At 38.2% G+C, this 13,714-nt stretch overlaps 1 protein-coding gene across 2 annotated transcripts in view; it reads right to left on the reverse strand.

Moving 5' to 3' along the window:
• Positions 1-13,714, reverse strand: part of LOC115620786 (protein unc-13 homolog 4B) — a 68,603-nt gene that overhangs the window by 16,186 nt on the left and 38,703 nt on the right. For both annotated transcript variants that reach the window (XM_030514201.1, XM_030514200.1), the window contains exon 2: positions 681-957. In XM_030514201.1, the coding sequence (XP_030370061.1) occupies positions 681-957 (277 nt within the window). The remainder of the gene's footprint in view (positions 1-680; positions 958-13,714) is intronic.

The following is a 13,714-nucleotide window of genomic DNA, read 5'->3' on the forward strand; positions in this document are numbered from 1 at the left end:
TAAAATTGAATTGAACAACAATAGACAATTATATATAAATTATGTGTGCAAAGTTTGGTTTAGGTAGCATTTGAAATGTGGACGCTATTGACGAAATTCTGTAGCGGGGGAAGGGGGGGAAAATTCCAAAAAATAAAATAAACTCGTCCTTACTCGGACCTAGGAGAATCTGGATGCCAACTTTGGTTATTCCAGCTTTTATAGTTTCTGAGATCCTTGCGTTCATCCAGACGGACGGACAGACGGACGGACATGTTTAGATCGATTTCTCTCGTCATGCTGATCAAGAATATATATACTTTATGGGGTCGGAGATGCTTCCTTCTGTATGTTACATACTTTGCACAAACCTAATATACCCTTTTTACCCTACGGGTACAGGGTATAAAAAGGGTATAAAAATAAAACAAACTTGCACAGAGTACACTCATAAGGCATGTCCAAATTTTGCACAAAAACGCTTTATGTGTGTACGCTATACGAGTTTGTTTTATTTTTTTGATTTTCTCCTTCCCTCCTTCCCCACTTCCCCCAATGGGTGTTTTCCCGATTTTCCATTCGTATAATCGCATATACAAATCTCGGAGACTACAAGACCTAGGGACACCAAATTTTAGTCCCAGATGCCTTATAGGAAAACGCAGAAGATGTGTATTTTGAAATGATACTGATATACTTACATTCATACCAATCGATTTCTCAAAAAGTTGCTCCTTTTCGCGTTCTGCAGATGCTTCATTTTGAACAGTTGGTTCGCTAAAAAACTCAATACTACTACAGTCACTTCCTATAGTTATCTCCCCCAATTCACTGTTTTCGACATTGTCGGTGCCATCTTCTTCTTCCTCATTCTGGAATGGTGCGAGCGTTGTTTTCAATACATTTTCTTCCAATTGCGACCTCTGCCGCAACAATGATCCAAAATTCTCAAAAAAGCCATCGTCCGAAACTTGTAACCTAAAGGTTGAAATAATGCATAAGATTTAATATTACAGCAAATAATTCAAATGTAATTTCATTTTTTTTAAATGGTCGGGTCGGAATTTTCCATGCAATTTCTTCATTTTGTTATTTAAATAAAATAATTAAAAATATATATGGTAATGCCATTTTTATACCCTGTACATAAAATGTAAAGAGTAAAGAAGGCGTGGCAGACCCCACAATGTATATATAACCAGCACGAAAAGACAAGCCCTGCCTGTCTGTCAGTCCGTATCAACACTTGGATCTCAGAATCTAAAGTCACCAAATTCTATCCCTAGATGCCTTATATGAATACACAGAAAATGTGTTTTCTCCATCCTCCCTCCCCTTAGTGATTTTCCATAACTTCCGTAATTACTCGAGTTTTTCAATTATATTTCTAAATACCTCCAGTTAGTAATTATGTGTCCATATGCTTATCTTTATAAGTCAATTTTTAAGAAAGTTACAGCCATAAAAATATACCTAAGCTCTGCCCGCGGCTGTTGTTGTTGTTACTGCTTTGGCTCAACTCCGTACTGCACACTTGCCCACAAACAGACATATACTGAGACGCATTGGGTGCACATTAAAACAAAAAACCCTGATTTCAATTGAAACATCAGTATTTTTTCAGCCTCTGTTTGAACCATCATTCTTTTCACAATTCTGTCGGGCTCTAGGGTCTGGTGTAATTTATTCCGTTGTACCCACCATCTGCCGATGATTTAAAATAACACGGAACATGGTTTTCATAAAGAATGTACATATGTATTCTTGAACAGCATGGCAAGACGCCTCGTTCTAGAAATTTTTATATGTCCGTCCATCTGTATGAGCCGAATGATGTCTGAAAGTATAAAATCTATATAGATTTTCCCCGAAAAGGCAAATTTATGTTCGCCTTTTTGATTAATATTTAACAATCTTCAACATAATCATCATTAGGTGCCGTGGCAGACCTCACAAAGTAAACACCTACTCCATTTTATTATACTCTTGTAACTCTGGTGTATAATAGTATGTTTAACTTTATTTAAAGTGGGTACAGGGTTTTAGGGGTTCTCTTATCATTTTGATTTTATTTAAATTATTAATTATCAGGTTTAATATGGCAAAACATGTACATATAGAATATTTATAAATTGCCATATTATTAAAAAAAAATGTTTGTACATAATGTTTGGGCCGTTGAAAAAATATACAAGACCACTGTGCGTTTTCAGACAAAACGTCATTAGGCTAAAAAAAAATTAATAGCCTATGTACAAATATATAGATTATTCCTTTATGTTCACATGTAACCTACCCTTTTCGTCCACAGAATTGTACTTTATGAATGCACTGATATTTAAAATTCTTCATTCCCTCTCGAAACTTCATATTGCTGATGATGTGTTAGCAACATTAACTAACACATTTCAACAAAATCTATGGAATTTGAATGTAATTCACAAAACGTTTAATCACAAGGAACCCATTTTCCTATTGTCTATAAAAATACAAAATATACAATATTTTTATTAAAAATATATTATTTTTCAACAATTAACGACGATCGCCAGCTCTATTCGGCTACAAATGTGTACACCTACTAGTCTGGTGGTAAGAAATTAGCTTGCCAGGTCGGTCACAACATAATGTCTCAGTCCGTTGACTTCAGTGATACATACAACACACATGCATATGTTTATATGTATGTATGTATAATAGCCTACTCTGTGCTAGACCATCCTCTACTGTGCTCAGTGCAACCCTCAGTATTCGAATAAACTCGTCACGAACTGACCAAAGTAAGTGATATTAGTAACAAGCGGAAAATCAAACAAGTTAAGGCTAGAGTTGCGCACGGCCGTATGCATGTACATATTTATACATAGTACATACATATGTGGATCTGTATGTAGGTACGGTGGCTTATAGATTTCTTTAAACTGGTGAAATATAAAGAAATGTGTATATTTAACAAGTAAAAGTGCATATTAGGCAATAAAAACATAATATGATTCATTTTGTTTTAAGTCACAGATTATGAGAACCATTCAAGATCTAGCTTGAATTTTTACTCAAATGCTATATTTATTTATTGATTACACTTAGTACCAGAACGGTTATAAAATCAAATTCCGACTGACGTAGTCGGTGTTAGTAGATATAATTGTAATGAGTTAGAAGCTTTTTAAAGCTTTCGTAGCTTTAACTTAAAACGAGTAAAAAAGCTAAGTTCGAGTGTCCCGACTTTGAAATACTCTGTACATATGTTAACAATAATTATAGAAATTAAAAAAATTAAGAAAATTAAAAAAAAAACAAGATAGAACGCTACAGTCGAGCAAGCCCGACAGTAAAATAGCCTGTACTCTCCACAAAAAGGAAAAATTAAAAAAAAAAATTTAAAAAAATTAAATTATTAAAAAAAATGAATGAATTAATTAATTAAAATAATTAATTAAATTAAATTAGAATACATGTTTATGTTCAGTTTAAACAGCATACATTCACATCACGTACCTATGCGTGTTTACATGCGTGTATGTATGCAGCACAAAGTTGAACAAAAGCAGCAACAACAACAACAGCAGCGCTGCCGACAGAGGCCGCGCATGAGCAGCGATTTTACTTATGGCTATAACTTTCTTCAGAATTGACCTATCCTGATGAAATTTGGCACACGGACACATTAGTACTAACTGGATGTACCTACCAAAATTGATTTTAAAATTCCGAGAATTACGGAAGTTATAAGAAAAAATACGAATTCACATGTAACCTACCCTTTTCGTCCACAGAATTGTACTTTATGAATGCACTGATATTTAAAATTCTTCATTCCCTCTCGAAACTTCATATTGCTGATGATGTGTTAGCAACATTAACTAACACATTTCAACAAAATCTATGGAATTTGAATGTAATTCACAAAACGTTTAATCACAAGGAACCCATTTTCCTATTGTCTATAAAAATACAAAATATACAATATTTTTATTAAAAATATATTATTTTTCAACAATTAACGACGATCGCCAGCTCTATTCGGCTACAAATGTGTACACCTACTAGTCTGGTGGTAAGAAATTAGCTTGCCAGGTCGGTCACAACATAATGTCTCAGTCCGTTGACTTCAGTGATACATACAACACACATGCATATGTTTATATGTATGTATGTATAATAGCCTACTCTGTGCTAGACCATCCTCTACTGTGCTCAGTGCAACCCTCAGTATTCGAATAAACTCGTCACGAACTGACCAAAGTAAGTGAAATTAGTAACAAGCGGAAAATCAAACAAGTTAAGGCTAGAGTTGCGCACGGCCGTATGCATGTACATATTTATACATAGTACATACATATGTGGATCTGTATGTAGGTACGGTGGCTTATAGATTTCTTTAAACTGGTGAAATATAAAGAAATGTGTATATTTAACAAGTAAAAGTGCATATTAGGCAATAAAAACATAATATGATTCATTTTGTTTTAAGTCACAGATTATGAGAACCATTCAAGATCTAGCTTGAATTTTTACTCAAATGCTATATTTATTTATTGATTACACTTAGTACCAGAACGGTTATAAAATCAAATTCCGACTGACGTAGTCGGTGTTAGTAGATATAATTGTAATGAGTTAGAAGCTTTTTAAAGCTTTCGTAGCTTTAACTTAAAACGAGTAAAAAAGCTAAGTTCGAGTGTCCCGACTTTGAAATACTCTGTACATATGTTAACAATAATTATAGAAATTAAAAAAATTAAGAAAATTAAAAAAAAAACAAGATAGAACGCTACAGTCGAGCAAGCCCGACAGTAAAATAGCCTGTACTCTCCACAAAAAGGAAAAATTAAAAAAAAAAATTTAAAAAAATTAAATTATTAAAAAAAATGAATGAATTAATTAATTAAAATAATTAATTAAATTAAATTAGAATACATGTTTATGTTCAGTTTAAACAGCATACATTCACATCACGTACCTATGCGTGTTTACATGCGTGTATGTATGCAGCACAAAGTTGAACAAAAGCAGCAACAACAACAACAGCAGCGCTGCCGACAGAGGCCGCGCATGAGCAGCGATTTTACTTATGGCTATAACTTTCTTCAGAATTGACCTATCCTGATGAAATTTGGCACACGGACACATTAGTACTAACTGGATGTACCTACCAAAATTGATTTTAAAATTCCGAGAATTACGGAAGTTATAAGAAAAAATACGAATTGCGGGGGAGTGGGGGGTGTATCAGAAAAAATAAACAAACTCGTTCTGCCTAGGGCTTATAGGAACCTTGATACCAATTTTGGTTATCCTAGCTCTTGTACTTACTGAGATCCTTGCGCTCATACAGACAGACGGACAGACAGACAGACGGACATGGCTATATCGACTCGGCTTCTCACCCTGATCAATAGTATATATACTTTGTGGGGTCTGCCACGCCTCCTTCTGCCGGATACATACATTCGCACAAAACTAGTAAAGCCTTTCACCCTTTGGGTACAGGCTATAACAATTTTTAACGATTTTACCTCTCTTGGTATTCGAACTCACGTAAAGGGTGTATAATTGCACATATACAAAGCAATTGCGTCTATGTGAGTGTATGAATGTCTATGCGCGTCTATTTGTGTCTGTGCGAGCTTGTTTGCAGTCAACCAAAGCATCGGTTAAATCGGTTTTGTCATAGTGAAATTTGGCATACGGACACATAATCACTAGCTGGGGGTATTTACAAAATTTAAGTTCGAAATTCCAAGAATTACGGGAGTTGCGATTTGCGGGGGAGAGGGGGAGGGAGGGAAATTCCAAAATACACATGGTCTGCGTATTCACATAAGGCATCTTGGACTAAAATTTGGTGTTCCTAGGTCTTATAGTCTCCGAGATATAGGCGATTATACGAATGGAAAATCGGGTAAACCACCATAGGGGAGAATGGGGGGGGGGGGGGGGGAAATAAAAAATAAAACAAATTCGTATAGAATACACACATAAGGCATCTTTGTGCAAAATTTGGTGTCTCTATCTCTTATAGTCTCTGAGACCCAGGTGTTCATACGGACAGACGGACGGACAGACAGACAGACAGGGCTAGATCAACTCCTCCTGTCATTCTGATCAAGAATATATATACTTTGTGGGGTCTGCCACGCCTCCTTCTGCCTGTTACATTTTTCAGCTTCCGCAAACCTTGTACATATCATGTACAGAGTATAAATAGTATTTCCACCATAATTTTATTGCATATAACAAGAAAGAAATGCTAAAGTCGAGCGGGCTCAACTCTTAAATACCCTGTACCCACCCAAAAAAAAATGAATGTAATTAAATATAAAATATTTAACACATGCATACAGACATGTGTTTATGTACAATTTTCAACAGCATACATTTTCATCAGAATCGCGTTTTTGCGTGCTTGTATGCAGTAAATGATTATCATTGCGCAAAACATTTATATTTTTGAGCCCGTTGTGTTTATTGTTATTAAATACAATTTCCAGCATTCAAAATAAGCCGGCGGCCCGGGTCAGCAGCGTTCTCAGCACGCCTCCGCTCTTCGGCCGTTTTGTCGCTCTCTGGCGCTTATTAGCGAGCACACATGTATACATACAAGCAAATGTCTTCAAACGGTGCTAGCGGCACACTTTGAGAGGAGAGAGAGCTGCCCCGTTTTATACCCTGTCCATTGAGGGTATGCGAATTTTTCGAAATATGTTACGACTACGCCCTTGGGCAACGCCGGCTGGCTCATCGAAACTCTCCTTGGGTGTGTGGTTCCAACCCTATACCCGCGTAAGTCGCACAATAACCGATAACACGGTCCCTCCATCGATTACCAACAAAACGCCATCACTAAAATTAATTCCACGCGCAATAACAACACAAAATTCAAAATGTAAGCAAACCAAAAATAACTAAGATGACACAAAAGAAACACTAATGCAACAAAAAAGAAACGGATCTACACGGATACGGACTCAAAAAAAACAAAAGGAACTACATCTGTATGTGCGGACGGACAGGAACTGGTGGCATCGGACAACTGTATGGGATGCAGCTGGAAATATCCCAGGCGTACCCACCCTACCTCGCATCATCATGACCGGTGCGACCATTAAAATTAACAATTAATTCTCAGTTTATGTGGCTACAAACATACATATATTTGAGTGTGATTGAGTGTGAGGTGCAAACCATGTAAACAGTGAACAAGAATTTATATAAAACAAAATAAAGAAGGCCAACGGCCAATGCGATTCTTTATGTGCGCCAACATGTAAGTATGTTTATGGCAAATAAATATGTAGATAGATATATGTGTATATGTGTATTAGAAAATATGCGCGATAAAAAAAAATTATAGAAATATGTATAACAAAACCCTAACGAGAGCTCTCGACGGTCATGGGCGCAATAGAAATATTAGAATACATATAAAACACTGCGCGCTACTGCCATTGGCAATCTTCGTACAATATGAAATGTAAGTATAAATGTTTTCTTTTAATAGAGCGCCAAGCTCTGTTTAGGTGCCACTTTCTGCCTCGTTTTCAGCTTAATTACATATGTATATATTTTTATTTTCTTTTTCTTTTTTTCTTTTGCAGAAACTTAAATGGGGCGGCGCGTGTGACCCGGCAAGTACAGCTCACATTAACACACACATAAACGAACAGCGCGTGGGGTCTCTGCCTTGTTGCAGCTCAGACGCACACAACAGGCACGGCGCGTGGCCACGGAACGGACTCACCGGCTGATTCTTCCTCCGCTGCGGATGGCGCAGACCGACGTGGTTGCCGTTGCTCCTGCTACGATGCAGCTATTGATGGCGCTGCTGTTGCGCTGTGGATGGCGGTGTCGCTGCCGTTGTGGAATTGGCTGCTACTGCTGGCAGCTACTGGCGCGTCAAAATTACGCTGCTGCCGTCGCGATGCCGCATATGCTGCTGCTTGTGATGGCCGCTGATGGTGGTGCCGCTGCAGCCAATGATGGCGGTGCCGCTGAAGTCGCGCTGGCGCTGCTGCTCTTTTGGAGTGGTCGCCTTTGCTACGGCTGCCACTGTTGTTGCTGCTTATGATGACCGCTGCAGCTGTTGTGCACGGTTCCACTGCTGTCCAAAACTTGGCGTTATGCCGGAAAATCTATGCGCCGAGGAACAAAAGGCATTTAAGCATGGGTCGGCATATTCAAGTGGATATATATATATATATGGGTACGTATACATGGGCAGCGGCTCTGCCTTGTATTTCTGCCCCTGTTTGCTCACCTTCGAACTGCTTGTAACACGCTTTTCTTTTGCAATTCCAGGTCTCCGCTCACTCCAAAGAAAACAGGTCGCCACCTCGTGGGTCCAAAAGGTCGCCCCAAAAACAGGAATGGCGTGTTGCGGCTTGCCTTTTATAGGCCGGATGTCGTCTCGCTGCGGATTTCTATGTCCTTGCGCATCCGTTCATCACGGCCTTGACGTTTCCCCACTTTGGGGTGCCATCGGGACACAACCCTGCGCCTGTGCGACTGCAGTTGCCACCCCGGTGCCTTGTTTGGTACTGCTATATAGCGCTGCAGTAACTTTCTAAATTTTCGGCGCCTTCCGTAGCGCTGCCACCTTTCTGTTTTGTGCCCAGCCCGATGCAACAAATATTTGGCACTGACCTTTTTTCCGTCACCATCAGCGCTCTAAACTTGATTGCCAACCAACGACAGCTCGAAATGTCGTTCCTGTGCCAATTCCAACGTTCCTTCCGTTTTCCCGATCGTTTTAATATATTTAAAAATACAAAATCCGTCTACTAATTTGAAATATTTACCAGGGTTCGCAAAATGTGCTCACTACCCGCTGCTACCCATATGGAATGCTGCCGCGGGTGTTCGTGAGTCGCTGCCGGCAGAAGCAGAGAGTCATACGAGCCGGCCTGTAGAAGCCAAGCGCTCGTTCGTGGCAGGCAGGCATATCTACATATGTATGTGTGAAATTTTTATGATGGTATGCTTGTGCATATATTTTAAGGCTTCATCCAGCTTTTTTTCCTGCGGTGGCACAATTATTTACGGGTAGATCGCCGTAAATCTACAATCCACGTTTAACTCCACCATTTTGCGACTTGGGCTGAGTTAAATTCATTTCGGGCTGTGGAGTCAATTGATGATTTGAAACCTCCACTCAATCCGTAGAGTCAATCCAAACCTCCACAAAAAGAGTTTGCAGTTAAAAGAGTGAACTCTGTCGAAGCAAAGATAAGCGTCAAAGCACCAACGTGCTGGCGCTAAGGAAAATCATCCAATTCGTTTATGAGAGGTCAGTGCCGTTTAGCAGAAAAAACTCTGTTTTTGCCAGAGGGAATCAGTTAAAGGATTGCCAGCTACAACTGCTTCCATGCAAGCTACGGCTGCCATTACTCCGAATCCAAACATACAAGGCACATCGTCCAACGTGCAAAACTACTTTGCACTTTTGGGTAACTACGTAGTAAACATTTTTCACTCGGACACGATCCAAACAGCACGTGCACTGATCGACTCGAGATCAGAGGCACTTTCATATCCAATAGATTGCTCAATTCAATCAAGCTCCCGACCAGACGATACAGGCCCAAGTATTTGGGTTCAACCAAGCCATTTTAGGCGACGTACACAAGATGTGAATTTCATGCTTGTGTAGCCCTCAAAACCAAGGCCCACGACCCACCTCGTTGCATCTGCGTATATGTATCATGCTCAATATTTTTATACTCTGTACATGAAATGTACAAGAGTACAAGAGAGTTTTATTTTTTTGAAAGAGAAAGAAAGTTAATTTTAATAGCTTTATAATATTGGCTGATATTAAGCTTCAAAACGAAGAAGCATAGAGTGGTGGGGGGGGGGGGGGGGGGGGTAAATCAAAACAAGAGAGAACGCTACAGTCGAGCAAGCCCGACAGTAAAATGGCCTGTACTCTCCACAAAAGACGAAAATAAAAAATAAAAAAAATTAAAAAAATTAAGTTATTAAAAAAATGAATGAATTAATTAAATTAAATTAGAATACATGTTTATGTTCAGTTTTAACAGCATACATTTACATCACGTACCTATGCGTGTATGTATGCAGCATAATGTTGAACCAAAGCAGCAACAACAACAAAAGCTGCGGGCAGCGCTGCAGGCAGCGCATGAGCAGCGATTTTATTTATGGCTATAACTTTCTTCAGAATTGACCTATCATGATGAAACTTGGCACACGGACACATAAGCACTAACTGGATGTAAATACTTGTTTTAAATTTTGTCCGGTCGATTTCAATTTTGGGTAATGTAATCTACGTAACTAAATCTACAGCTTTGCATTCAAGGAGTTTAAATATATAGAAATAAGTGTTTCGCTTTACAAATGCAAGCAGAACAAACAAAGCTTGAATTATTGGGGTTTTAATATTCCTTCATTATTTTTCAAATGGAAAGTTTGTGTTAATAATGTTGTTCGATCGATTTCAAATTTGATATCTGGTATTTGGTATAATATCTATTTTAATAATCGTAATCTATCCACAAATTGGCAATTAACGATTTTCGAAATATAGAAATATGGTTTTTACTTGCCATATGCAGCAAAAATAAATAACAATGAACGCAAAATATCAAACAGTTGACATCACATAAACCCAGTGACACACTCACAAACACAAACAGAGATGGGAAAAGTCGGTGCTTTTTATTGTTCGTGGCACATCGCTGCACTGCGTGGTCCTTAAAATTGGACTACCATATGCACATGTTACAATCATAAATTAAATATCGATATTCTCCTAATTATTCGATTTACAAAGAAAAATGTGTGTATCCATTCACCGTGCATACGGATTCGTGTATTTTTACAGCCAATTACGTGATCGCGCTGTGACGGGCCGAAAAAAGTCGACACATGCCCAACTCTAGCATCTCAGCTGATCCCATATTTACGACCGATTTACCGTTTGTGTTAAACGGTTGCGTCAGCTAACAACGCTACAAATGTATTTTGAATAATTCTGGGAGACATTGGCGTTAAATTTATTCCGAGAATGTATTCTTGCGATTTACAAAAGCACAAACACGCCTTTAACACTCAACAACATTCATTTTCAAAAAAATTAGAAAGAATACAAAATAAACTGCGTTGTATTTTTGTAACTTTTCATTAAAGAGTAGAAGAAATAATTATGCTATATGTATATACATATGTACATATGTGTGTATTAGAGAACTGCAACGAGTATGTTAGAGTATGTTCGACCACTTTTGCTGAAAATTCAATCAAATCAGATCTTTGCTTGGCTGCAAACGAGCTCGAACAAGTTGAGTACTCTCAGCATTTTTCTTATGATCGAACTTGCATGAGCAATCTTTCCATTTTTACGAACAAGCACTGGGCTTGATTGGTTTGCTTTCAAACAGTTCAGGCTCGGTCACTTCGTTTAAGATGACTGGGTCCTGATCGAAACAAACCAGACTTTGCATAATGAGCGTTTGATCGAGCGAGTATAGTGCCGTTATTGCTCGAGTATTGTTTGGGTATTGCGCGAGTTATACTCGGGTATTACTCGAGTATTGCGCTGGTTTTGCCCGAGTATGCCTCGAGTATTGCGCAGGTTTTACCCGAGTATGACCGTATAAAATATGCATGTATGTACATATTTATGTATTTGTGCGTACAAGTGTTGTTTGCAATTATGCGCAAACATGTGTATATGTATGTACGCATTTTAAATAAAGAGGTACAGAATGAAAAGAAAACATATGTATACATATATTTATTTTTATAGCCTGTACCCAAAGGGTGAAAGGTTATACTAGTTTTGTGCGAATGTATGTAACACACAGAAGGAGGCGTGGCAGATCCCACAAAGTATATATATTCTTGATCAGGATGACAAGACAAGTCGATATAGCCATGTCCGTCTGTCCGTCTGTCTGTATGAGCGCAACGATCTCAGCAAGTACAATAGCTAGGATAACCAAACTTGGCATTCAGGTTCCCATAAGCCCTAGGCAGAACGAGTTTTGTGCTTTTTTTTTCTGATACATCCCCCCAATACCCCGCAATTCGTGTAACTCCGGTAATTCTTGGAATTTTGAACTCAAATTTGGCATATACATCCAGTTCGTAGTTATTTGTCCGTATGCTAAGTGCCATCATGATAGGTCAATTATGAAGAAAGTTATAGCCATAAATAAATCACTGCTCATGCGCTGCCTGCAGCTATGCCGGCAGCGCTGCCCGCAGCTGTTGTTGTTGTTGCTGCTTTGGTTCAATTTTATGCTGCATACATACACGCATAGGCACGTGATGTAAATGTATGCTGTTAAAACTGAACATAAACATGTCTTCTAATTTAATTTAATTTAATTAATTAATTCCATTTTCCAATTTAGATAATTAATTTAATTAAATTAATTTAATTTCTTTTTTGTGGGGTGGTACAGGGTATTCCTTTCTTGTTTGCACATAGCCTATCTTAAAACGTTTCGTTATCTCTATATATATCAAACAGCTTGTCCTGACTGATTGGTGATCAACGCACAGCCCAAACGGTAAAAGCTAGGAAGCTGAAATTTGGACTCAAGTATTCTTTCATAGTATCCATCATAGTGTAGGTGCGCACTATGAAAGGCTTTTGGGAAATTCGAGCCCCAAAGGGGAGAGAACGAGCTTTAAAAAATATTAGTTATACTGGTGTGTGTACGCTATGTGTGTGTACGTTTAACGAAATATTTTGGCAAGAACAAAAATGTAACGGACTACTGAACAATTTTTTGCCAAGAAAAGACAATGTTCATTTAAATACCTTAAATGCCTTCCTACTGGTATCTGATAAGGTGAAAACATATGGGTACGTCATGCACACACAAAATAAATACAATTTGAAACATTACATTGAGCTGCTAGTATGTACATATATGCTGAGCACAATAAACCATATTACTCTTTGCATACAAGTTGGTTGGTTCCTCGGAACTTCTGGTGTTTGCTGCACGTTTCATTTAAAGCATATGGGAATTCTTTCGGGTAATGAATAAGAAAATGTTCTTCTAAACATACAAGCATGTGTACATACTATAAGTACAATACGTCAAAAAATGATCAAAAGTATCGACAATTTGAATACAAGTTAGTGGGTACAAGTTAGTTTAGAGTTGAGTAAACCTTTGTTTTAATTTCATTTGTTAGAGAATTTTTCAAAAATTGAATGTATAAATTGCCTCCTTCACGGCACACCGTTTCTTCTGAAAAGTCGCTTTCGTATTGAGAGCGCTTTTTCTGTTTGAACGCCCAAAGTTTAAAATGCGACAAATACATTTTTTACGAGAGATACCGGTAGCATAATAGATGACAATCTTCGGTTTCTGCTTTACTATCGCTTACGCAGTCGTTGCCTAGCGACGGTAACTGTAGCCTGAACTGTTTGAAAGCAAACCAATCAAGGCCGGTACTCGTTCGAACCGACTGCAATAAGCAAAGTGACCGAGCCTGGTGTGCTCGAAAGCAAACCAATCAAATCCGGTGCTTGTTCGTAAAAATAGAACGATGGCTCATGCAAGTTCGATCATAAGAAAAATGCTGAGAGTACTCAACTTGTTCGAGCTCGTTTGCAGCCAAACAATGAACTGATTTGATTGAATTTTCAGCAAGGGTGGTCGAACATACTCGTTGCAGTTCTCTGATAAGAACATGAGAATGATTTATCACTTGGGGTAGGTCATTAAAAAAAAGGACAAAAAGCCAA

The sequence above is a fragment of the Scaptodrosophila lebanonensis genome, unplaced genomic scaffold, assembly GCF_003285725.1.
Source record: "Scaptodrosophila lebanonensis strain 11010-0011.00,11010-0021.00 unplaced genomic scaffold, SlebRS2 tig00000024-arrow-pilon, whole genome shotgun sequence".
NCBI lineage: Eukaryota > Metazoa > Arthropoda > Insecta > Diptera > Drosophilidae > Scaptodrosophila > Scaptodrosophila lebanonensis.